The 27,606-nt window shown below is 34.8% G+C and overlaps 1 protein-coding gene across 9 annotated transcripts in view; it reads left to right on the top strand.

Annotated features, from left to right (window-relative positions):
* AGFG1 (ArfGAP with FG repeats 1) overlaps positions 1-27,606 on the top strand; it is a 73,909-nt gene that overhangs the window by 32,287 nt on the left and 14,016 nt on the right. For 4 of the 9 annotated variants that reach the window (XM_082690108.1, XM_082690106.1, XM_082690107.1 and 1 more), the window contains exons 3-9: positions 11,259-11,374; positions 14,801-14,963; positions 16,146-16,299; positions 23,824-23,943; positions 24,607-24,678; positions 26,072-26,281; positions 27,355-27,535. In XM_082690108.1, coding sequence (XP_082546234.1) covers positions 11,259-11,374; positions 14,801-14,963; positions 16,146-16,299; positions 23,824-23,943; positions 24,607-24,678; positions 26,072-26,281; positions 27,355-27,535 — 1,016 coding nt within the window. The remainder of the gene's footprint in view (positions 1-11,258; positions 11,375-14,800; positions 14,964-16,145; positions 16,300-23,823; positions 23,944-24,606; positions 24,679-26,071; positions 26,282-27,354; positions 27,536-27,606) is intronic. The other 5 variants (XM_082690111.1, XM_082690112.1, XM_082690110.1 and 2 more) reach the window with 2 other exon arrangements.

The following is a 27,606-nucleotide window of genomic DNA, read 5'->3' as shown; positions in this document are numbered from 1 at the left end:
TACAAATCAATTATTATCGTTGAGCCTTAGATTGAGTTAAACACTGAATGAGTAGTGTTCTTGTTAGAGTTGGTTCGCTGTTATTTAATGCTATCCTTAAACCACTGGTAATCCACAAACAGTTCTTATTTCATATCATGGCAAGTAAATAAAACTGGTTCTTAATATTCAGTTCAAAAAGAAATGTGATTATGTTAACTTGCCCATTCTCCTCCCTTGCTCAGTACCTTGTCTGTTCTAGTTATATTCTGGAAAATGTAAAAATTGAAAACTTTCTCTGTGGAGAGAGAGAAACCAAAACCTTGGTTAATCTTCCTTCTTGGCAGTCTGGCATGTAAGATTCATAACTGGCTTTGGGAATGAGAATGCTGTGCTTTAAGAAGTAAAATTAACTAGGAAGAAATTGTAAACCGAAGAAGAAATAAGATTGGCTTTACTTAGATACTAAATGTATCTGTGTTTATAGGCAATAATTTGTAATATAAACGTGTGGCAACTACAGTAGTCTGTAACTAGACTAGGTACAGATCGATAGAGTAGATTCTGAGATATGCTATAATTTCTCTCTGTATTAGGTGTATGAAGTTATCATAAAATAAGTGAATTTCAGCAGTTCGGTATGGAAAAAATTGTTTATTCAGTAAAGGGAAAGTCAGAATGTTATCGACAGAGTATATCAAAATATATTTCAGAAGTATTTTTAATTTGAAAAATTTTTTATATTTTATTTATTTATTTGTCAGAGAGAGAAAAAGCACAAGGAGGGGGAGCAGCAGGCAGAAGCAGGCAGAGGGAGAAGGAGGCCTGAGCAAGGAGCTTCTGAGCAAGGAGCCTGATGTGGAATTTGATCCCAGGACCTTGGGATCATGATGTGAGCTGAAGACAGGTGCTTAACTGACTTACCCACCCAGGTGTCCCCAGAAGTACTTAAAGCTACAATTTAAAAGCCCCCAAACAATAAAAATATAGAAAATGTCTCAGAGTATCTCCCTACAAGATTTTTTTAATCCCAAAGGGAAAAATGTGATTTTATTTTGGAGAAACCTGGTTTATTTCACTTAACATCACCCAGGAATGGGATTAAGTCATGTTGTAAACTCCTCAGTGCATATCAGGAGCGCTCCTGATATGCACTGAGGAGTTTACAACATGACTTACATGCATGACAGAAATTTTGTTTTGAGAAAACCAATATAAAGGAACATACTAAAAAATAACTGGCCTGTGCTCTTCAAAGATGTCAGGGTCATGAAGACAAAGATGCATGAAGGAACTGTTCACCAAGAAACTGTTCCAGATTAAAGACAACAAGACGGTTATGGATTCTGTACCGGGTGATTGATCCTTTTCCTTTTGCAATAAAGGACTTTATTAAGATAATTGACTAGTCTGTGGATTAGATAATAAATTGACTAGTCTGTGGATTAGATAATAAAAACTCAAAATATTTATTTCCTTATTTTGATAATTTTGCTATATTTGTCATATAAAAGAATGTCCCTATTTTTAGAAGATACATTTAGGAAAAGAAGGTCCATATCTAAATGGCTCAGAAAAATTTTGTCTATCTCAAGAGAGAATGGTAAAGTAAATGTTAACATTAGAGACTTTGGGTCAGGGATATGTAGGAGTTCTGTTCTATTGCACTTGCAGCTTTTCTGTAAAATAAATTATTTTATGGCTAAAAAACAGACTAAATTGTAGTATTTAAGGTTGTATATGGTTGGGGGTAGACAATTAAAAAATCCACAAGTGATTACCATAAAACTTAATAGAAAATATAGCTGACAGTTTAACATTTAAATTTGTAAGGACTTTATATACTAAAAGGAGTGGAAAAATCACAGAGTAAATATTGATAAATTTAACTAGCTAAAACCAGGAAGCTTTTTAAAGATTTATCATACAAAAATTATTAGACCCAATTGTTTTGTTACCCATACAGGATAATGTACATATGTCATCTTAGTTTGAGAAGTTAGGGCAGATGATAATCTTTTTCCACACTAATGTGACTCACTGAAGTAGTAAATTTTACATTTATAAAGCTTTGTATAATTTGCAAAGCACATTTATGAATCAACATGTATTTTGAGTTGAGGAGTCCTTACCATGCTCATGTTCCTTGCTGACGGAAGAAAGAGGGAAGGGCTCCTTTGCTGTCTTGGGAAAACCACAAAATAAGGACACAAAACACACAGTTTTTTGGACCAGGAATGGACAGCTAACCCCGGGGGCCAGTGACTAATCAGATCCTCCCTCTTTTAAGAAATTGAATTGAGGTTCACCGGAGGCTGGATTCAACTGATGAATCACTTAAACCGAAGACAGTAGGTACTTGGGCCATGTGCAATCTTAACAAGTAAACAGGAAAAAAAAATCATTTACTAAGAGAGTAACTTTATAGACATACTGTGAGAATCAGAGGTAATAAACTGTTTGATGGGACAGTTTTGGAGAGGGGTTTTGGAAGCAGATACTCAGACTGCGTAGGTCCTAGATGGCTTTCTCTTTACAGGCTAGGTTCCCAAAAGTCTTTGTTTTCTTGAAGTGTTGCTGTATGCGTCCTGTGAACTTGTTTTATCTGAACTATTGTCGCTGGGTTTTTGTTTTTTGAAACCTGTCTGGAATACTGTCTGACATTAGAGACTTTAAATGAAAATTAAAATCCTGGGAATGCGCTGTGTATTGTATACTGCATTTTCCTAAGTGGCCACGGTAGGTTTCTGAGTTAAAGCTCCTGATCTCCTTCACAGACCATGGATATTTGCAAATAAGTTTTACTGTGGTTTCCACTGCATTTAATTTCTCTCTAGTGTTCTAAATATTTGCTGCTTTTATCTTTTCTCTTTGTACTCATCAGTTACTTAGAAAACATTTGTTAAATACCTATTAATCCTTACATGAAACTTACTCTGATACTTTTTCTCCTTTATTCTCTAGGGAATAAATTTGCCCTTATATAGTCCTCATTCTTGGAAAGGGGTCATTTTAGTTTCATCTCTGTTATTCCACATACACAGTATGATACCTGCCTCTAAAATAGGCTTTTAGTTATTATCCTATTTAAATCATTTTTATTTTTGGATGCTGGGATGGTATCCTAGTAAAATTCATACTTGCAGGTAAGTAAGGGGTTGGCGGACCTTTTCTGTAAAGGGTCAGACAGTACATATGAGGTTCTTGTGGACCATACAGTCTCTGTTTTAGCTACCCAACAAAGACAGTAGATAAACAAGTGCACGTGGCTGTGTTCCAATGAAACTGTAGCTGCTAACACCGTAGGCCAGATTTAGCCTGTGAGGTCTAATTTGCTAACCTCTGGTCTATATAGAATGTGAGAATTTGGATCAGTGAATTTATTACTTCTGCATGAGTAAGTTGTTAAGCTAATGTTCTAGGTCAGCATGTATATTTTAAGTGGAATGAAGGGCAAACACATTTCTGCATCACATATATTTCAGTGGCTGATAGGAAGTTGCTTTCACTCATGCACTAGGTTATTTATTTCATGTCAGCTATGTGTCAGACACTGAGAATACAAATAGCGGTAGAGAGAAGCTTCCTGCCTCATGAAGTTTACATTTATTAGCTGTGAGATAAAGGGGTGAAAGTAAATAATATGTTGTAGTAATGTATATATGAGGTTTGGTGTGGGGGTTTTTGCCCCCTTTGGATTGGATGTTCAGGGAGGACTTTCTGAGGAGAGGCCAACATGACTAGAAAGAGTGATGTTAAGACGACGAGACTGTAGAGGTAATCAGGGGTTGGCTCCTTTGGAGCCTAAATTGTTGAAGAATTTGATTTTTATATAAAGGAAGCCACTATAAAGTAGTTTGTGCTTAAATTAAAAAAAAAAACTAAGATTAAATAAATTGGATTTGATATAGGTCTAACTTCCTCACATATCCATTGATGTGTCTGGTTCACAGAGGCTGTCTCTTAGTTATCTACACATAAAGTTTGTGAGTTCCTCTTAATGAATCAGTTGCATATGTTCTAATTCTGGCATGTTTTTTTAAAACCAAATTTTAAGTTGGAATATGCCATTATAGTCCTAAAAAGATATATACACAGAGAACTATTTGTTTCTCTTGCATAACTCCTAGGAATAGTGTCTTTGTTTCTCAAAGTATTATTAACTAATATATATCCTTTAGATAGGCTATCACAGAGAAATACCTACCAGTCTAGAAGTATTAGCATAATCATGCTAATGTAGGTTGGATGGGTATAGTAAATGTTAATAATGTACTTATTTCTCCAGTATTTTACTTGAGTCATGACATGTTTTTGAGCTATTTTTCTCATTTTGGATTTTTAGGGGAAAATAAGGCAAAAAACTGATTTTTCTCCTTTTTGGGGCAAAATAATGTATTGGTGATACATGGTATCTCTCTCGAGAGCTTTTTTTTTTTTTTAAGATTTTTTATTTTTATTTATTTATTTGAGAGAGAGACAGTGAGAGAGAGCATGAGCGAGGAGAAGGTCAGAGAGAGAAGCAGACTCCCCGTGGAGCTGGGAGCCCGATGCGGGACTCGATCCTGGGACTCCAGGATCATGACCTGAGCCGAAGGCAGTCGTCCAACCAACTGAGCCACCCAGGCGTCCCTCTCTCGAGAGCTTTTAATGGGATTTTCTGTTGTTAACATTTATTTTTTCTCAGTTTTTCTGCATGCTTAGAAAGAGTAGGTATTAGTTACTTGTTCATAAACTTTTCAGTTCTTAAATCTCATTATTTGTTTCTGTATTTTATGGGCAATATTATCAGATGCTGTAATTATATCTTACATAGAGTCAATAATTCTCCCATCTCTTCACTGTGGAGTGAAAAGACAAAAAAAGTAGTTGGATATATATATATATATATATTGGATTAATGAAAAAAGATTCTCTAATTCCAGAGCATCTTTCTCTCCTTTCCTTATTTTTTATCTTTTTATGTAGAAGTTGCAAACAGAGTCTTGTCACAGTCTTTATTCTTTGTATCCTTTTTGTGAAGATAAGGGTTATAAAGGTAAATTCCTTCTCACACAAATTTTCTGCTCTATTTTGCTGTCCCATGAGATGGTAATAAAGCTGTACCCTCTACCCTTCTCAAGCCTGATGCAGCAGTGTTTTCTTACCCTTTCTTTTTTATAGGAGTAATTGAGAATTGGTATGGATGTTTCCTTTCTCTGGTGTCCGTAATTGACTTTGTTAAATTGCTTGCACTGCATATATTTATTACCACGGTTTGGGTGCTGTGCTGGAAAGCTTCCATCTGCCCTTCCAGCTCTGGTCTTTACCCTGCTGCTTCAGGCAGCTGGTTTATCTGGATACACTAATGGGCTTTCTTGATTCCTGGCTTCCATATGGGTAGCTGTTGGGGAGCATTGTCAGCGGCTCAGAGAAAGAAAGGAAAGAGGGAAAGGTTAAAATATTTACATTCTTCTTCCCTGTGGGATTTCTTGTATCCTTTCTGCATCCTTCCATTGAAGGTCAATCTCCCATCAAGTAGCTCTCTTTCTTTTAAGGTTACTGACCTCTTATTGTCCTCCTCCCTTCACTGCCAGTGGGTAGGGTTGGGCCCAGCTGTTACTAATGTGGGGCACTGTACTCATGATTTCCTTATAGCCTCTGTGCTTTGTAAATAGTCTATTAAACTTTTTTCAATTTTCCCAAATTGAGTATGCCACCTGTTTTCTATGGCAACCTTTACTAATAAATATGCTTTAAAATATTTTAGGTTCTGTCAGTGGCTATTATGATTGCAATTCTAAAGTGGATCAGCACTAGAATAAGTAAAAAATATTCTGGCAATTTCATGGGTTTATGGTGTTGACTGATATGTAATTTTATTATAAAATAAATGATGTGTGGTTTTAAGCATTATCAGTATGTTGAACACAGTATGGCACAGCCCATTTTTTTAAGCACTGGGAATTCGGAGTACATGAGACATGTGCACTAATTTAAATATGAAGCAGTAATGAATCTCATGTGAGAGGTACAAAGTGCTATAGAAGTTTGGAGGAGGGAGATTATTTTATCAAGAAGACTTTGGTTGTGTCTGTAGCAGGAAAGAAAGGAGACTCATAGTTCCCGTGTTCTTGAGGAGACCTCTGCTTTCTAGCCTTGCTCACTTTATTGTACCATAACCCACCTCTGAAAGTGGTAATAACTAATAATAATTAAAGTTCACTATATATACCTGTTGTGGAGTGGAAAACACCTATTAACTTATTTAACCCCTCCACCATCCCTGTGAAGCAGCTGCTATTACTAAACAGAGTTGGAATTCAAATTCAGGCTGTCTGGTTCCCTAGTCTAGGCTCTGAGCTACCCAGCCATCCCATTATTCTATAATTAGAGCTGATTATCCAGCTCCCTCAAAGAGATTATCAAAACTAATTACGTCATGAGTGCAGCTTTTGATGATGGTGACTTTTCAGATCATTCTTGCTCCCCAGTGGCATTTCTGGTCCCCTAGCTGTTGTTTCTCATGCAAATAGGTTTTATCAACCTCTGTGGCTTCTTGTTGCAGTTATACCTTTGAGGCCCCTCATTCATTATAGATTTTAGCTTTTTACTTAGTGTCTTTTCTTTTCTTTTCTTTTTTTTTTTTTAAAGATTTTATTTATTTATTTGACAGAGAGAAATCACAAGTAGATGGAGAGGCAGGCAGAGAGAGAGAGAGGGAAGCAGGCTCTCTGCTGAGCAAAGAGCCCGATGCGGGACTCGATCCCAGGACTCTGAGATCATGACCTGAGCCGAAGGCAGCGGCTTAACCCACTGAGCCACCCAGGCGCCCCTACTTAGTGTCTTTTCTACTACTGTTAATCATTTCTGCCAATCTTAGTATCTGCATGGATAATCTGGCCTCCTAATTCCTTGACTTCTTAACCTCTAATAATCCTGCATCTTATTTTAGATTTTTTATTTATCAGTAATTGAATCACTGCTCAGAGTTCAGTTTCAAACATCCTGTTCTGTGAGCACCTCCACTTTTTTCTTCCCAGCTCATTCCCTCTAATTTCTAACTCCCAGTAACTTTGGTACAACCTGAGGCTAAACTTCTTTGGTGTCCATCATCCTCACCATATCTTTGTTTTTCTCACTTTAGATTCCTTAGTCTGTTATAACTATTGTTTTAATTTTTGTTGTATTTTACCTTGGTTAAAGCCAACACTTGACTACTTTCTTACTTTCTACCTAGAAAGCCAGATGAGGCTGGAGGGAAACACAAAACTTTGATGACTGGTTTCATTTTAGTACTCATGACCACATACCTCAGTACTGCTTGCTGTGTTAGTAATTCACTCTCCCATTCTCCTTTAACTTTAAAAAACTGTCCCTTTTCAGTTGATAGTATTTATTATTTTACTAAAAAAACAAACAAAAAAAGAGAACTTTATATGTTTCTATCAAGAAAATCTATAAACCTGAAAGAGCAGTTTTAGTAAAATAGTTGTAACAGAAGCCAGCTTTTCAGGAACTAAAATGTGAATGGGTCTTAAAGATTTAGAGACTGACAGTTTCCCAGATGTGTCCCTGGAACACTTGCTTTCAAATGAATCTTGCCCAATAATAGGCTGAGACTACATAATTTTAAGAAATACTGAAAACTATATGTAGTGTATATATATATATATATATATGGAAAGGAAGTTTCCATTTGCTGGTCTAGATTTTAATAAAACATTGGTTTTCAAACCTTGGTGTATTCCCTAGTTACTCAAAGGGCTTACTGAGATACATGGCTGGGCATCACCTCTTGAGGTCCTGATTTCTTAGTTCTTGATTGGGTCCTGGAAGTTTGCATTCACAAGTTCTTAGGTGATGTTGATGCTGCTGGTCCAGGGAGTTAGAGAGTGTTGTGTTGTGTTACAGGTTTTTTTTTTTTTCTTTTTTTTAAAAGATTCATCTATTTCTTTTTAGAGACAGAGGGCATGAGCTGGGGGAGGGCCAGTGAGAGAGGGAGAGAGAGAACCCAGAAGCAGACTCCCTGCTGAGTGCAGAGCCGGACTTGGAGCTCTAATCCCAGGTCCTTGAGGAGACAGCCCAAAACCAAGAGATGGGGATGCTTAACCTACTGAGCCACCCAGGTCCCCCTAGGGAATGCATTTTGACAGAAACTTCACTTAGGTATGAAGGTCCAAAGTTAACTGACAAGAGTGGCAATTACGGTTAGGATTTTGAGCAATATAGAAAATAGTTATTGTGGGCTAACAGTCAGAAATAAGGACTGACTAACGTTAAAGGGCTTTGATAGTGAGATATCGTGAATTTGTAGTGAACCAAAGCAGCTAGTTTTAATGATTTTTCCAGTCAGAGAGCAGGAGCAGGACCATAGCAGTTAGTACAGAATTGTGAGTGGCAGGGCTGATCAGGCTGCTGATGCCAGATATCTATAAAGTTTACCATCAAGTACTTCATCTTTATATTACCATGACGAGTGTCAAGACAGTAACTTAATGATCTCTCTTCAGCCCATCTTCTTTTTATTCATTTGTGTATTTGTTATTTATTCACTATTTGTTTGTAGTTTAAAAAATTGTATATAGTAGTTAATGGGGATTTTTGGAATGTAAAGACTAAATGTTGTAAAGTGTCCTGAACTAATTGTGTCAGTTACAGTTAATAATTCTTTGGCTTTGGGCAAATGATTACCATGTCTCTTGTTTTCTCATCTGGGAATTTTTAAGGTAGAAGAATTAGAAACTTCCAGTACCCCTTTATAAATGTAATTTTAAAGCGACAGCATCTTTCAAAATTACATTTTTGGAGAATCATTAGTCAGGTTTCTGACTAAGGAGAGTCCCATGTGGTTCCTTTTAAGTTGTTAAATAGTTTTTGGAGAAACTGACCCTCTACAGGGTTGATACTATTTCTGGCAGTAAGTTGCATCACCATTTCTGGAAGTCTGCACTTCTTGGGCTTTGCCACTGAAAAATTTTTATAATGATACTGTGTGTTAGCCTAGAACTTAACATGTGTCAGCTAGACTGCCTTAATGATGGTATAGTATCTGTATTGAGCCTGGAGTAGGAGGGAACCACAAGAAAGTTTGTCTTGAAACATGCTTGGGGTACAGATAGAGGAAAGGGGTATGTCCTTTTTCTTTTCGTTCTCCCTTACTCACTTCAGTGAACAGGATAAGATTGAGAGGTGTGCTACTGCTTTTCATTCTGATTCCTCAAATCTTTGTCGGGCTCTTTGAAGGTAGATACTGTGTTCCCTTCACAGTGTCATAATTGGTTATTTTTTAAAATAATGTAATTTTGGGAACTTGTGGACTAGTTCCTTATAGTTTTACTGAAGAATAATTAATTACAATAATTTCTGCGTGTTTAAACTATACAGTTTTGATGAATTTTGATATATGTGAAACTATCAGTATAGTGAAAACAACATACATTTTCATTATCCTGAAGAGTTTTTTGGTGCCCATTTATAATGTATCTGCTGATCTGCTTACTGTTTCTATTGATAAGTTTATATTTTCTGAAATAGAAATGAATGGAATCATACAGTTTGTACCTTAGAGGGGGAGGTCTGGCTTCTCAGTCAGCATAATTTTCTTGATGTTGATTAATGTAGTTGGCCTGTATCAATAATTTACTCCTTTTAATTACTGAATAATATCCTACTTGGGTATTCCAAAATTGATCTATTTTACTTGTTGATGAACATTTTGGGTTGTTTCCGCTTTGGAGTAGAACTCTAAAACAGCTGTGAACATTGTATGCATATCTGAGTGTGGACATGTGTTTTTTATGTTTGTTGGGTAAATACTTAGAAGTGGAATGGCTGGGTCATCTGGTAGGTAGGTATATATTTAACTTTTAAGAAACTGTCAACAGTCTTCCAAAGTGGTTGTACCATTTTAACATTTTTGAGAGTTCCAGTTGTTCCACTTTGTTACCCACAACACATGATACGGTTAATCTTTTTATTTTTAGCCATCTAGTGGTATCTATGGGTGTCTGTGGAGTCTTGGTGTTTTAATTTTCTGCATGACTAGTGATTTTGGGCTGCTTATTAGTGATATGTGTGTCTTCTATGAAGTTGTCTGTTCAACTTCTCTTCCTACTCTTACCAGTTTTTTATAATTGAGTTTTAAGAATTTTTAAATGTATTTTGGATTCATGTTCTTTTAGGTTCTTAACACATTTTGCCAACACTTCATCAGTTGGTGGCTTTTCATTTTTTCTTTTTAAGTTTTATGAAATAGCAATAGTTGTAAATTTTGAAGTCCTCCTTAACAGTTTATTCTTTATACTTCTCTTTTTGTGTTGTATATGAGTTCTGCATCATTTCATTTCTGTAGTTTTTCTAAAAAGTTAAATATCTTAGATTCTTACTTTTTAGCCATTAGGGGTAAGAAAGCATAGGAGGTAATTATAAAGCTAGAGTTGAATCTGCCTTGTATTTTTGTTATTGTTATTATAATTTAATTATTTATGATTCTAGTACTTTATATTTGGGTCTTTTTTTTTTTTTTTGGTTAAATTTTTTTTTTTTTTAATTAATCTCTGCATCCAACATGGGGCTTGAACTTACGATCCTGAGATCATGAGTCACATGATCTAAAGGCATCTGGGTGGCATAGTTGGTTAAGTGTCTGACTCTTGGTTTTGGCTGTGGTTGTGATCTCAGGTCGTGGGATTGAGCCTCATGTTGGGCTCCATGCTCAATGCTGAATCTGCTTAAGACTCTTCCTCTCCCTCTGCGCCCCCACTCCCTGCCGCGTTCAAGCATATGCATGCGCTCTCTTTCTCTCTCAAATAAATAGATAAATCTTTTTTTAAAATAAGAGTCACATGCTCTACTTACTGAAACCAGCTGAGCACCCCTTTTTTGGTTGATATTTTAAATCTGTCAAAGATCCATGAAATTGCTGCTGATCTAATTCTTCTGTTTTATGGGGTGAAGGAACAGAGGTTTATAAAAGTAATGACTTTGCTCAGGGCTTACAGTTTATGGTCGTTTCAAGACCAAAAAAAGTCCCAGATCCCCTCAAATCCCATTTCATTAGTTGTTTCCCTGTGAGGTGTTAATTTTTTATACCGTTGCTAAGATTTTATTGCATATTGGAATATATTAAAATAAATTTACTTCATTCATTGCTTCATTTTTCTTTGTGATAAATATTTTCATTGAAAGCAGTGGTATTAAGTAGGTTAGCTTTTTGAAAGAATCCTAATTTTCCCTTAAAATTTCATTAAGTTAAGATGTTGAATTTAACACTTTTGTTTTTTTAATTCTTTCCAAAGGTCTGTAAACAGATTTGGCTAGGATTATTTGATGATAGATCTTCAGCAATTCCAGACTTCAGGGATCCACAAAAAGTGAAAGAGTTCCTACAAGAAAAGTATGAAAAGAAAAGATGGTGAGTGAATAGTTTGTATTTAGAGTAAAGGCTCCCAAATTCACATTAATTATGGGTAAGATTAATCTGAAAACAAAGGAAGGAAATTCAGGTAGATAGGAAATGAGGAAATAGGTGTGCAGGTAGATTGATCCTTATTATATTTTGGCATTTTATTGGATTTGGTTTCTAAAAGCCTTGACTTCTACTTAAGTCACCTCTGCCAAACAGCAGCTTGTTCCTCATTCCTTAACTTTTTGGGAAGTTAGGGATCCTTCCTTCTAATCATTCTTTAGTCCTATTAGCTTCTCAAGACATTCTAGTTTTATACAGCCTCTTTCTTAAAATCATCATTCGTCATTCATTTAGCAAGTATTCAGCATCTTTTGTATACTAAGCACTATGCTAAAGCTCTTGTGTAGTAATCCGTCCACTTAATTGCATTTTGCAGTTAAGTCTTTGCTCAAAATATCCTCACTTCTCACCCAAGAAATCATCTTACTACCTGGTTAAAAAGGGAGCCTTTATGCTCCCCTGACTAAATCCATCAGATGTTAATTTTTAAAAAGAAACTAGAACAGGTTGAACGTGTGGCTGGTAAAGCCCTTTAAAAAGCAGAGCAGGAAATATGTCTATAAAACTAGTATTCACCTACTCTGGAATCATCATTTTTAGCTATATTAACACAATTCAGTTTACTAAGACTATTCATTGGTATATATTTCCTTCTTGGGGGGTTAAGAGGATTAACGAGAGTCACAACTAGGGGGAATAGATAAGGAGGAAGTAAATGGTTTCTTGTTTCCCTGAGGAGCTGTATTTTAACTCAGGGATCCTAAGAGGGTACGTGCTATGGTTCATGGGTGGCATATCTCTACTTTTATTCAGTGAGCACAGTAGAAAGAAGTGGCTTTCATTTGTGTGCTCTGTGAACTTTGAATTCTTATTGTTCTCTAGAGGAGACTACTTTTTGCAAGGCAAGATTAGCCATAGCCAGGGCTATATTCAGCAGCACTAGATATGTTCAGTATGAATGGAGATAAAAGCATACCAGCACAATTTTAAAGATTCTATTTATTTACTTGACAGAGGGAGTGAGAGATGGGGCGAGGAGCAGAGAGAGAAGCAGATTGCACACTAAGCAGGGAATCTGATCTCGAACTTGATCTTGGGACTCCGGGATCATGACCTGAGCCAAAGGCAGATAATTAACCAAGTGAGCCACCCAGGCACCCCCATACTAGTAAAATTTTAGATCAAGAAAGAAGAAAATCTTTGAGGGTGGAGTAATAGTAAAAACATGGTGGCATGAATGATTCTTAAAATGAAGTGTATATTTATCCATCATTTCAGCTCTTAATTTCCAAGACCTTGTATCCTGTAGTTAGACCTTTCTACTTGCATAGCTATAGCCTGATTTTGATTTTTTCACAATAGTTTTACCAACTCAGAAAGTTAGTTTGAATAGAACTTAGATGGGATTTCAGATGGTTTATCTTTAAGCAGCAAAAGTAAAGTATGCATTAGTAAGAGTTAATAGATTTAAAACCATTGATTCCCTTCTTGAGTTTTATGATGATAATAATAAAATTATTAATTCAGACTGTAACCCAAATAACTGTTAACCACAAATAATTATAATTCATGTTACTTTTTCTGTCCTGAGAAACAGGGTGGTAATGACAAGAATAAAACAAATACACAGTTGAAAGATGGGTACCTAGACCCTAGATGGGCCAGGCCCTGTGCATTTTAAACTCACACTTCTGCATCCCTGGGACAATGTAATGAGAGAGCAGTGCAGTGGGTTTTTAACATGACATAAGTACTAGCCAAATGCAGTCTCTCTAAATATCCTCACTGTACTTAACACCATGAGGCTATTGTCTTACATCTGAAGAGGTTTTGAAATTGACCAGTTTTCAAACTCACTTCCTATGCTGCATAAGCCTGGTTGCTTTACTTTTAGTCAGGCGAGTGTTTTGAACCAAATAGGTATTATCTGGTTGTATCCTTTGATGAGATTTGACTGTACTCAAAAATTGATATCAGTGAATACACCAAATTACGGAAAAGCACAACTTCCTGTTTCCATTTTCATATCACATCTGTCTCATTTATTGGGAAAGCAGTTGTATTGTTTGTCATTATTACATGATTTGGTAAGAGCTAACAATTATATAGCTAATAAACCTGGACCAGGAACTGTTCTAAGTATTTAATGTTAACTCAGTTAAACCTCTTAGCAACTATCTCCATTTTATAGATGAAAAATTGGAGGCACAAAGGGTGAAGTAGTTTGCCCTAGGTTTCATGGCTGTTGAGTGGTAGAGCTGGGATTAGAACTCTGTCTCTAGAACATAAAGATGCTCTTAACCACTGTGTTTTCCTGTGTCCCCCAAGTAATATTGGGGGTGTGGGTTGGGAGAAGGGTAGGGTGGGACAGAACCTAGAAGTAGAACTAAAGTTCTCACATGATCCCAGCCCTGGAGGTTAGCATTGGCAATGTTTAGGCATTATGTTCTTACTGCTTCTTTTTCCTGTCTTTATGCTCTTCCTCCTGTAAATCTTGTATTTACATGACTGAGAACAAACCTGAAAGACCTGTGAAGTCTTAGGGATATCTTTCCGTGTTAGAACAAGAGTAACTGTGTAGCATTTTATTATACAGATGTTAACATAACCCCTTTAAGTATTTTTCTCCTGATGAATGTTTGATATGTGGCCAGTTTTTTGAAATTATAAAAAGAGCTGATAACATGCATGCACATGTATCTGTGTTACTTATCCCATTAATCCCGAAGGAAACGTTTCTGGAAGTTGTATTTCTGGGACACAGAGCATACTTGTCTATATATTTTAATAGGAAATAACAAAATTCATAAAATTTATGCTTGGAGCAAATGTGAGTGATATTTTAATTTGCATTTTTATGAGTTTTACAAGTGTTTTCCATTTCTTTGTCTCCATTTGTGAATTGTTTCTGCTTATTTAAAAATTACGTTGTTATTCTCCTAGATATGTAATAGACTTTTATATTTTAGACTGTTAACTGTAATATAATAAATATTTTCCCATTCTTCTGCTCTCTTCCCAAATGTTATTTATGATCTTTTGATAGTTTAGTTTTTAAAAATTAAGAGTTTTAACTGTTCATCATGAAGATTAACTGTAGGTTCTCTTTTTTAAAAAAAAACAGTATTTTATTTATTTTCTTAGAAAAATTATAAGTAAATAATTGAAACAAGATTTGTAGTTAGTCTTTCTTACCCTTTCTGAGTATTTCAGTTAAATATAGTCTGAAGCTATCAATTCTAAGAGGGTTTTGAAATAAGATTTATGTTGAAGTAGTCTCATAAAAAATGATAATTAAGTCTATCATTTTAAAGCATAGTATTCCCTACATTTTTTAAGTTAACTACCTGCTTAATTTTTCATATGTTTTAGGTATGTCCCTCCAGAACAAGCCAAAGTGGTGGCATCAGTTCATGCATCTATTTCAGGGTCCTCTGCCAGTAGCACAAGCAGCACACCTGAGGTCAAACCACTGAAGTCTCTTTTAGGAGATTCAGCACCAGCACTGCACTTAAATAAGGGCACACCTAGTCAGGTGAGTAGTCTTTGTAGAGGCTTCTACTTAAGGAGGTTAGTGAGTATCATGAATCTGAGAATTCTTTAAGACAGTGGCATAAACTTATATGCCAATAGCATTCTGTCCTAAAGGTTTATAATAAGTTAAAAGAACCTTGGTTAAGTGGTTGAAAAGTGCATATTTTTGTTCCCTTTTGCTACTGCAAATTAGAGTTTCTTTAAATGCTCCACAGGTTTGTAAAGATTTACAGGAATGTTGTTAATAGCTATCTGTCATATAACATACATTTAGTAAAACATGTGTGTATGGGGACCATCAGTGTTAGAGCAGAATAGTCTCTGCAGTGGATTTTCACAAGAAGGAATTTCTTAAGCAGTAGAATTTTCTCCCTGACTGATGGTGAAGTATGTTTATCATTGAAACACAGGTGGCTTTGCTTTATATGCCTTATTTTATTTAAGATTTTATTTATTTATTTGACAGAGATCACAAGTAGGCAGAGAAGCAGGCAGAGAGAGAGGAAGGGAGACAGGCTTCCTGCGGAGCAGAGAGCCTGATGCGGGGCTCCATCCCAGGATCCTGGGATCATGACCTGAGCCGAAGGCAGAGGCTTTAACCCACTGATCCACCCAGGTGTCCCTATATACTTTATTTTAAAAAACTAAACAGACTGAAGTTTTTTCATAACTTGGTAAAGTTTGTGTTTCTGCGCTTTATTAGAATTGACTCAGCTCTGACAGATTCGTTCCTCTCTGGCTTACGTTTGTCCTACGCAAGAGTGGTTCTGAGGTGTAGTATTATTTGAATTAAAGTCTACTGTTTTTTTATAATGCACCCCTCGGACATCTGGATAAAATAACAGTTTTCACAAGAGGTTGGAGTAAAAAATAATTGCACTCTTCCCATCATATAAAGGATGTGTTTTGTGAAAGTCTCATCACTGTGCTCTTAGCAGTAAGTCTGTCTTGTGTTAGAAGGTGTAACAACTGTTGTAATACAGTATGTCTTTGCCTTTGACTTTGCACTTAGAATTGAGAGAGAATTTGGGAAGATGTTGAAAATACCAAAAGTATTCAAGACTACAAGTAAAAGATTATGTAATCTTTAAAACTGTGTTTTAAACGTGGTGAATTGGAAATAGTGTTACAAAAATGTACCTGAACTGACTAGAAGCTCTTTATAGTTAATATGTGGTTTTAGTCCCCAGTTGTAGGTCGCTCTCAAGTGCAGCAGCAGGAAAAGAAGCAGTTTGACCTTTTAAGTGATCTTGGCTCGGACATCTTTGCTGCTCCAGCACCTCAGTCAACAGCTACAGCCAATTTTGCTAACTTTGCACATTTCAACAGTCATGCAGGTATGTGTTTTTTTTCCAACAGTTTTTTGCCAGACACATGTATATAACACCTCGAAACATCCATTCTTTTTAAAACTTAAGTATCAGTAAATGTGTTACATTGAGGGAATGGGCCTCATAGCTGTTGAGGTGTATTATGTAGCCATTGTGCTCCCCCCCCCCCCAAAGATTTTATTTATTTATTTGACAGAAAGCATGCACAAGCAGGGGGAGTGACAGGCAGAGGGAGAGGGAGAAGTAGGCTCCCTGCAGAGTAGGGGAAGCCGGACATGGGACTTCATCCCAGGACTCCGGAATCATGATCTGAGCTGAAGGCAGTGGTTTAACCAACTAAGCCACCCAGGCGCCCAGCCGTGGTGCTTTTTTAATCATAGAAGAGATTATACCTAATGTCAGACAGATAGTGACATGACCTCTTTCCAGAGAAAAATGGGAAAAGACTTTTTAATGTATTTTTTTACCCTTTTAATAAGGAAAATTGCGAATATTCAAAAGCAGATATTTATAACCCTTGTGTATTCATTGCTTATGCCTAATCTGGTTTCATTTGTCATTCTATTCATTTCCTTTTCTTAACATTATTTTGAAGCAATTTTAGACATATTGGTTTATCCCTAAATATTTTATATATATCTGTAAATCAGAAGAACTTTGTTAAACATAACCGCAGTACTGTTACCACTCCCTAACTAGTAATAATAATACTTACTATTATTCATTAGTCACTATTCATATTTTCCATTCCAGTTCATTGACACACACACACAAACACACACACACACACTCGAACACACAGAGGTTATTCAGATAAGGTTTACACACTAGTTGTGACATGTATCACATAGCCTGTGTTTTCTTCCTCTATCTCATTTTTCTCCTCTGTTATTTGTTGAAGAAATCAGGTTATTTGTCCTGCAGACTGTTTAGTTGATTTTACTCTGAATTTGTTGATTGCACCACTGTGGGGTCCCTTGACAGGTTCTTCTCTCTGTATTCTCTCTAAATTGATAATTGGTTCTAGATATATGATCCGTTACAGGTTATATTTTTGGAGGGGTGCATACTTGGTATTTATGGTTTAAGAGGCACATATTATCGATTATTTCTGTTCTTGTAAGGTGAGCTGTTGATGCTCTGTCCCTGGGTCCATTATGCAAAATGTTGATATTCTAAATTTATCATTACTTCATTTATAAGCTGAAGTATTTCTTTAAAAATCTTTGGTTACCCAGTGGTATAATTTGTATAGGAAAGTTAATATATAACTAATTCTGACCAGTCATATATCAGAATGGTTGAAGCCCCACCATATTTTAATGATGATCTGTTTTTTGTTTCATATCATTATGGATTCATAAATTTAACATTTGCTACATCTCAAATCTGTTGTCATTATTGTCTTTATTGATGTTCATATTATCCTGTTTTTAGAGTAGCAGTATCTTCAGGTTGGCTCTAGAAGATACAACTTCTTTTTTATTCCCAGACTTAACATGTTTGTTACAAAGAGTTAAATGAACTTCACTGGAAATTAGAAATTATGGAGTTTTGTTTTGTAAATGAATATATAAACATTGCAGTTACCTAGGTAATATTTAAAAGTTGATTATTAAAGTATAGATGTAGTTATTTGTGCCTTTCTAATTGTAATAGTAAATAACTGTAATGAACAATGAATGGCATATTGTAGTGAAAAGAAATAGGCTTTGGATTCAGAATGAGTCTTTAGAGTTGTTTCTTAATGCTTCCTTCTACATTTTTTCAAAAAATAAGTTCTGATGTAAATGGTCTGAAAGCCTACATTGTATTTATATCAGAGATATGTGTGAAATAATCTTTGAATGCCAGTAAGCTTTGTGTTCCATATTTGAATTAAACAAGAAAAATTCAAGACTGTCTTTCCAAAACTTGGATTTTCACTATTTTGTGAGCATAGCTGAAACTAGCACTTAACAGAATTGATTTCCTACTTGTATTTTAGAACTTCTTTTCCCTTCTTTTACTCACCTGTGAGATTGTGATGCCGTCCCTTCTTTTTAATTTGACGACCTGGCTTATATAGTTGGATAATAATGGCATGCAGTATAACACGTGTGTGTGTGTGTGTACTGTTTAAGGTAGTTCAAAAAATTATGGAAAAGCTGCTCTTCAGCCACATTTCTTTTTAGCCAGCATTAAGAGTTTTTGTTTTAAATATTACTGAGAAAAAATAAGTATTAATAAAAGTATTTTCTAAGGGCCTGCTACGGAAGGAAATTATGGTGTAATTTATGTATGTTTGCTTTAAAAAGGGATCCTAGGTTGAAGAGGATATCTTTCTTAGCAAAGTTTATACTGAGAAGGGTAAGAAATCAGGAAGCTTAAGATGTTGGGGCTGTGGTAGGTGAGCCCCCAGCTCTCTGTTGCCACCTGTTGCTTTTGAATGCTGGCAAAAGGAGTTAAAGAATCTAAGAATATAGAGTGAAACCTTCTGTAATTCATGAATAGTTTGCATTTATTTCAGTTTTACACTTACTGAAATACAATTTGATGTGACTGATAAATAACTACCAATTTCTTTTGTAAATTTTCAGTTTATTTCATGTTTCCCTTGTGTTTTTGTCTTTAAATGCAATTTGTGAATATTCACTATTCAGGGAATTAATGCTGTATTCTTCCAGGTAGCCTTATTAGCCAAAAATAGGTAGCCAGAAATAGTTATGCAGGTCAGTGCAGCTCCACAAGCTGCTTTGTACCATGATTGCACTCATAGCATCAATAACTCCTTTAAAATGCTTTTTGAAAATAATAGCTATTATTTAATTGTAGAACATGTTAAAAAAAAAAAGAAATGAAACGCGTAATTTTATCAGACTGATTTAAGATAGATCTTAACTATTTTGTCTCTTTCCACATGTGGTAGAAAAGGTAGGAACGATGAGTCTGTGAGCATATAGTTTAATAACCACGTCAATTAGGTCAGGTTGCCTAAGAGGAGTAGTTTTTTAGCCTGGAGTTCTTATTTACAATATACCCTCAAATCACCCTTTTTTTTTTTTTTAAACTCCATTTGATCCCAGGAGAATAAAATATATACACATGCTACAAGAGGAAGCTAAGAAAATTAATAATTTATTTTTTCTTTTTCCATTCTGTCTTTTCCCCTAGCCTTTACAAGAATCCTGAATCTTTACTTTTCCATATATGGTCCACAAATGTCAAATCATTGATAACTGAATTGTCACCCTGGAATTTTTGTTTTTTGTTTTTTGATTTTGTTGGTTTTTTTTTTTTATCACAAGTAGGCAGAGAGTGAGAAGGAAGCAGGCTCGCTTCTAAGCAGAGAGCCCGATGCAGGGCTCGATCCCAGGACCCTGGGATCATGACCTGAGCCGAAAGCAGAGGCTTTAACCCACTCCCACTGAGCCACCCAGGTGCCCTGAAATTTTTGTGTTTTTTTTTTAATTTTAAGTGAGCAGGTGTGCAGCGGGTGGAGGGAGAGGAAGGTGAGCATCCTCAGTAGACTCTCCCAAGGGATCATGACCTGAGCCAAAAGCTGAGTTGGACATCAACCAACTGTTACCCAGGCACGTCTTTAAAAACTTTTTAAGGTGAAAATTTTTTCCCATACAGATTGATAGGACAAATGGAACTTTTAATAGCAAATGATAATTATTCAGATATGCCAGTCTAGTTAGCATTATTTTATAGGGAAACCTGTTATGTTTGCAGATAGTTTAATGGCTTAAAAGCCAGACATCTTCATCAGAATATTCTGGTTGACATGGTATGTGAGGATGTATATCAGTGGTGTGGTTATTGCTGTGTTCAGGAAAACTCAACTTCTACAGAAGTACTGGTGCAGTTAGAAACGTAATTAACTTACAGAATTTAAGAGTTATTTTGCTTGGTAATAAACATACCACAAACTTATGAACTATAAACTGTCATTGATTTTTGTCACACCTTGTACTAGGGGTGTTAAACTTCATTGTCTTGCCACCCAGTTAACACTAGTGAGTAATACTATGAAGGAACCACATGCAAAGGGGGATGTTCTAATCCCCTGTTGCCACATGGATACCCAGGCTCAGGATTACTAGATACAATGATTTTCTTTTAAGAGAAGCAGGAAAGATTTATTTAATGTGAAATGTTCTCTTTCTAAGTGTTGAGGTTGAAAAATTTAAATATGTGTAGATGAAACAAATTCAGCTGAATTTGATGAAGGTAGTCCATTTCTACTCTGGTCTCTGTTTATCTTCCTTTCTCCTGAGTACCCCTATTTCACTGGAGATGAAAGACAGTTTTCAACAAGGTTTAGGCTCATTAACTTTCGTGCCTTAAATTCTTAAACCGAGATTACTTCTTTGTGGTCTTTGAGATAAGATTATATTTAAAAAGCATATTTCCTGTTTTGTTACATTCTGTTCAGTTTTTATTTCTTTGTATAGAGATTGCTTGAGGTTCCAGATAGTAATTTTTGTATTATTGAATTTATTAGTGTTTATTTTCCAAAATTGTGGTTTTTAAAATTTCATTCTATGGTACTTAACAGTTTTAAAAGTTACTATAACCAGTTGTTGAAGACAGTGAGTAGATTCAGTGTCTCCATATAAAAACTGAAAGAAGCATTACAAAGTGCTGCTTTGCTCTCATGAATAGGTATTTGATTAATGTGTTTGGTGCTCTGGTTGGAAAACACCAATGTTTATAAATGTGATAAAGTAGACTTGACTAACAAATTGGATTATGTTGAACTGATTTGTTTCCTGATGATGTTTCAAAAGTGTTAAATGTATATTTCCCCTATAATGGTCTAAATATAAGTTAACTGTAGAATATATATTATTGTAGACTACATACTCACATATATTGGCGGTTATAAGTGATGAACCAGCTTAGGGACCTAATTCCTTTTTCTCCAAGGTATAGATGCATTTCATTTACTCTCAAATGTACAACTAGGTTGTTCAAAAAACTTAGAACTTGTTTTTTGAAATACAACCTACTCTAAATTTGAGAACTTCCTGTACCATATTCTTTCATTCTTTTGGTTGATAGTTGTATTATTTATAAGTTAAATATTCGACATCCTTTGTCTTTTAGTAGAATTTCCTCTTCTGGGCCTAGTGTTCCAAAGTTATTAAAAATTAATTTCCATTGTCCTATAAATTATAGAATCATACTGCTGAATTTGTAGTCATACTGCTGGATTTGCAAGTACAGGCCATTTACTGAATCCTGTTGTTTTGCTAGTGAATAAACTGGTAGAGCTTGAGCAGTTGAGGACTTGTCCAAGACTGTACAATTTTTTTTTAACATTTTATTTATTTATTTGACAGAGATCACAAGTAGTCAGAGAAGCAGGCAGAGAGAGAGAGGGAGAAGCAAGCAAGGCTCCCTGCTGAGCAGAGAGCCCGACTTGGGGCTTGATCCCAGGACCCTGAGATCATAACCTGAGCTGAAGGGGGAGGCTTAACCCACTAAGCCACTTAGGTGCCCCAAGGCTGTACAGTTTTTATGTTAAGATGGAATTCTCTGATTAGTTTAGATTCCCTTTTCACAAGCTTATTTGGTTATACTAAGTGGTAACTAGGTTTAAACTTGTATTTATATTTATGATTTAAACTTGTGTACATATTTCTTCCAAAATATTTTTCAATACTTTTATCTTTTATTTATAACTTATTAGTTTATCTTTCATTGTATTTATTTTTGGGAAAGTAAAATATCAGACTGTAAAGAAATTGAATTTTATTATATGAAGTAGAAATAACAACAAAAAGATTTCAGAGTATCCAGAAAATGCAAAATTTATTTTGTTATGTAATAAGCAGCCTTTTAATTTAGATACCACTGTATAATGTTTGAGAGCTAGGACAAATATGTTTAAAAAAGGTTTTTCAAGAACAGAGTGTGAGTAGTGATATGTATATATAGCATAGCACTTCCACCTGTCAGACGTGCTAGATGTGAGGACATAGGAAGGGAAGTGGCTCGGGTGTCTAGTAAAAAAAAGGTCTACTTTAGGTGCATTTCCCCCTGCTGCAGTCATACCCTTTCAGATAGACACAAAAGAATAATTACATAAAATGCTGTAAATTTTCCTGATTATCTTCCTAGGATAATGTTTTACTTTGTTAGTAGAAAATTTCTTATTTAGTAACTTTTTTTGGGTTTGTGTAACTTAGAATACATATTTATTGCAAACGGTTAGTAAACTCAAGCAAACAAAGAAGAAAATGATAACCAAATCTGGAAATTCACTACTTTGGGTAATGAAAATACAGATTTTCCGTGCGTGTGATACCATGCTAACAAAATTGGCAAATGAAATGTATTTGGAATTTATTTAACCTATTTATCTTACTTACTTTGTGATAAGCATTTTTTAATAGAACTACATATTCTATGTGTGTTTTTTTTTTTTTTTTTTAAATGGCTGCCTTATATTTCTGCAGTGTTCTGTAGTATATTTAAGTGATTCTGCATTACTGGCCATTTGAGTTTTTAATTTTTTTCATTATTATAAAACTCATGTTGTTTAACTGTTAGATATAGCCATACTCATTTACAAGATTTTTTCTACAGGAACTTCCTTGAAGTGATACTGCCTGCAAAGGATTTAAAGTGGCTGACTTTTACTATGTTGATGGTGTTTAACCTTTATCTTTTGGGCATGCTTTTCATTCTTCCCACTTAACATTCCCTTTCCCGCGCATCAGCCACTTCTCATTATATTCTTTATAAAAATCTTATTCAACATCTATTTTAGCCTTTAAAAAAAAACTTTTGTGTTATTTTACTTAGCTACATGGTTTAAGTTTAGAGAAGCCTAAAAATTTGCTCTTTTTTTGTTGATGACCTGTGGGAAGATACCAGTTGGGTCTTTTTCACTGAGTCTGAGGTACACTAATGTTATAAATTTTACTGTTTTCATCATTTCTCAAATTTTAATATATATGAAGAATGGCAGGCTTTTAATAGAATGTGGATATCTTTGATTTGTTTGGCAATCATGTCCCTGTTATACATTCAGTTTTTTAATTTTTATATGCCATGGTGTAAAATAGTTGTAAGCTTAGGGAAAAACCCAAAGAATATTAAAGGAATTTAAACTTCTTTGTATCATTATTGTAGATTCACATAGCTGATGAGTCACTAGCATTTTAAATCTGAATTTTCCAGAGTGTAATCTATAAACTTACATCTGTGTTTACATCACTGTAATTCATGTATTTAATGCTCTTAGAGTTTCCTTTAATAGAATCACTTTTATTGTACTATTCTTGAGGTTATTCAAAGTGTATTGTGTATGTACACATTTATTATTAATACAAAGTGGGGAAATTTTGGGATACTTTTTAATGAATTGCTGGAAAGTGGGTTCAGTAAACACTGGTAGGATTTAAGATTTGATTTCTAAATGTATTCTCTTTAAAGTGAGTTGTGAGACAGAAACTTTTCACAAATTTCATTTGTCATATTTTCCATTTATAATTTTCATATTCATTAACATATATTGTTCCTTACCATTTACAGCTCAGAATTCTGCAAATGCAGATTTTGCAAACTTTGATGCATTTGGACAGTCTAGTGGTTCGAGTAATTTTGGAGGTTTCCCCACAGCGAGTCACTCTCCTTTTCAGCCCCAAACTACAGGTAGAGCTTCTCTGGCATTATGCTTCAATGTTTACTTTAAAACACAAAACTCTCTAGATATAGTTTGAAGAATTATTCTGAACTTAAATTCTATAAGCCTTACAAAGCTCTGGGGAAACCTGAAATATTTATTTTTTTCCATGTTCATTTTGTTTGTTTGGTTGGTTTTGTTTTAAATTATCTGGTGTGTTATCTAATTCAGTGTCTACTCTTTTCCTTTTCCTGCATATGAATCTCCCTTAAATTTCTTTATGAACAGGAGCAGTACAGAGATAAAAATTTGTTAGAATCTCAGGCCACATTGATTTAGGCTCTGAATAAAGGAAGCTAATGGTTTGCTTCCATAGATAGAAAAATATAAGCAATTTTCAGGGTAGCAAGCTTGAGAAGATAAATACTAGTAGTCAAAAGGAGACCTTTGAACAATCACTCTAATCAGACTGGAAATAGTTTTCTGTGCAGGAATTGGTCTTTAAACATTGAGTACTCTCTCATAAAATGTATTGTTTTCAGAATCTCATTGAACCCTCCTTTAGATTTTTGGCTGATTATTTTTCTTTCAACTTTTAACTCTGTGTATTGTCTTAAAGCTTTTTCTTTCATTTTTCTTTTTTTTTTCCCCTTCTTTAAATTCCATCATTTACATAATTTCTGGCTGTCCAGCATTTAGAATGCTTTCATCTAGCTGCAGTTTTGGTGAATTTACTTCAGCTTTTCCTCTCCAGGCTTCCAACAGTAAGTTCTGTTGTCAAGTAGGCATCTTTTACTAATTTGTATGTTTTATGTTTCATGGATTTTTTTCAATTATAGAATGTTACTCATCTTTTAATGATAATCATTCTGAAATTCTCACTTTTATTCTCTTTTCACTATTACTAAACTCAGACTTAGAGAACACAACAGTATACAAAAAAAGAGTTGACTTACTGAGTTTTTAATAATTTGAAGTAAATTTCATCAAATTTTAAAAGCTTAGTATTATGTACTTTGTTCACCAGCTACTTGTAACAGATCAGTGTTCGGTATCAACATACATTACTTAGTTTTGATTGAAAACAACTGGAGTTTAATTCCTGAAAGATATTTTATCAGTGTAAATTTTACAATGTCTATAATACTACTTGTTGGAAAAGTGTGTTCTCTTTTTTCAATAGAACTGTATCTTTCTGTTTTTTAGAATATCTGTAATTGTGCTTTGCTATCATTTAATATTTAATTGTATATACTATTTTGATTGCTGAAACTAATACGTAGGTGTAAAGAACTAATACCAACAGTGTAGCATCAAAAGCATAGAGTGAAAATAGTCTGGCTTTAATCTTTTGATAGTACTTTAGAGAAGTCTCTAGAGGACAGAATAGTCTTTAAATTCTTAGCAGGCTATATAGAGTAATGACAATTAGGTGAATTGTGATCTATAAATTTTAAAAAAATGGTATGATATTTAGATTATGCATTGTATACTATAAATTTTATCCTTTGAACTATATAATAGGGCATGATTTTACTGAGGACAACCATGATATTATATGTACATTAAATTATTATGTGGAATTAAATATTAGCTCTTCAAGTAAAATAAGCCTAAAGCTCAAAGACCACATTTTAAGAAATTATGGATCAAAATAGTACATCTTAAACATTTTAAATCTGTACCCTGGGATTTGTTTCAACCGTGTCTCTATTGGAGCTTTAAGAACTTAGAGTATAAGATACTTTGTGTCTTGCTTATGGAGACTGTTCAGGAAGAACCAGTAAAAAGTGATAGTACATAGATAACTGAATAGTCTATAAAGTAACTGAGTTTAAAACCCAGTTAGCATGGAGTTATTCTTCTGGTTATTATTCCATGCTACCACGGAGTAGCTTGGAATAATTACTCTTCTATGAATTAGTCTTCACTTCAGTGTAGATAATACACACTAACTTGCTACCCTACATGTTTCCATGGCCTTTGAAAACGTAGTTTCCCAAATTATAAAAAGTCATACATAGATGATTAAAGTTAAATGCCATTTGCCAATAAGATTGTTTGTAGAACACTTAATTAAGGAAGAAAACACATAATCTATCAAAGGATTTTGGGAGAAGTCTAGAAATTTTAAGTGTTTTGTTTATTCTGTTACAGGTGGAAGTGCTGGATCAGTAAATGCTAATTTTGCTCATTTTGATAACTTCCCCAAATCCTCCAGTGCTGATTTTGGAACCTTCAATACTTCCCAGAGTCATCAAACAGCATCAGCTGTTAGTAAAGTTTCAACAAACAAAGCTGGTCTACAAACTACAGACAAATATGCAGCACTTGCTAATTTAGACAATATCTTCAGTGCTGGGCAAGGTATTAAGCTTTAAACAAAATAAATACAAATTTGTATATTAAACAGTCTTCTACATGTGGTTGTATTTATTATAATTTAAGGTCACTATGCTTTTCATAGTTGTGAAGAAATTTTATCTGTACTAGAAGTTCATGAGTATTTACCATAATCCAGTAAGAGGCCTTTTGGAAGTCCTAGAAACTATTTGTATGCTTCTAATTTTAAAAGAAATTAAACAACAAAATTTAATTTTGTCTTAGAAAGCTTGCTTCACTGTTGGAAGGTGGTGGAGGACCAGTAAATCCTATTAGTAATGCTGACTGGAGGGTTATGTGGTGGTTTTTGTAATATATTTATTTTGGACTATTTTTGCTATTAATATTTTGGTATTTAAAAAAAAAAACTAAACCCATTATTTTTACAGTATATATTTATAGCTGGTTTTGATCTTATGGCCAGTATTTTGCTTTTCAAAATGCATAGTGTGGTAGAGCACAGCAGAGGTCTGCTTTTGGACTGGAGTCTGCATCCTGATCTATCTCTGACCATGCTTTCTCATCTCCAGAATGAGGGTAGTAATAGCATTGAATTTTTTATGTGTTGTTGTATCTCAGTCGCTTAGAACAGTGCCTGGCGCATGGTAAGTGCTATTGAGAATGTTCCCTTTTATTACTGTCTCTAATTTTTTCATGGACAACCCTGGGAAAATGATATTATTAATGAGTTGTTCACATTGAGTCTAGCATTTTATAAATCTGAATGTTCACTTGAATGAGAATCACCTGTTCTGGAGATGTTAATGTAGCACTTTGAGAATTTGTTCTTTATACATAAGCTAGACATGTTATTGTTACAGTGTTCTTTTTTGTTACAGAAACAGTATTTGTTTTCTACCACAGTGGTATGTGTAGCAATTAATCTTATCCAGTGGTTTCTAGGTAGTTTATTAGATAAAACTGTGGAGTTCTGTCCATTTATTTGCTTAGCTTTAAATCAGCTTTAAATTTACACGTGTTTCATGGCAAATGTGGTTGATAAATTGTAAGCATAACTTAAAATTTCAGTGTAATTTTTTTTTTTTGTTCATTTATAGGTGGTGATCAGGGGAGTGGCTTTGGGACCACAGGTAAAGCTCCTGTTGGTTCTGTGGTTTCAGTTCCCACTCAGTCAAGTGCATCCTCAGACAAATACGCAGCCCTGGCAGAACTAGACAGCGTTTTCAGCTCTGCAGCTACTTCCAGTAACGCATATACTTCCACAAGTAATGCTAGCAGGTACCTTGTCTCAGTCAGTGTTCCTGCTTCGTGGTGTTATCTTTTTTTTCCGACTCTGAATAATAATGTTA

Source organism: Mustela nivalis, assembly GCF_964662115.1.
Source record: "Mustela nivalis genome assembly, chromosome: 11".
NCBI classification, from domain to species: domain Eukaryota; kingdom Metazoa; phylum Chordata; class Mammalia; order Carnivora; family Mustelidae; genus Mustela; species Mustela nivalis.
This window is presented reverse-complemented; position numbering and strand designations above follow the sequence as displayed.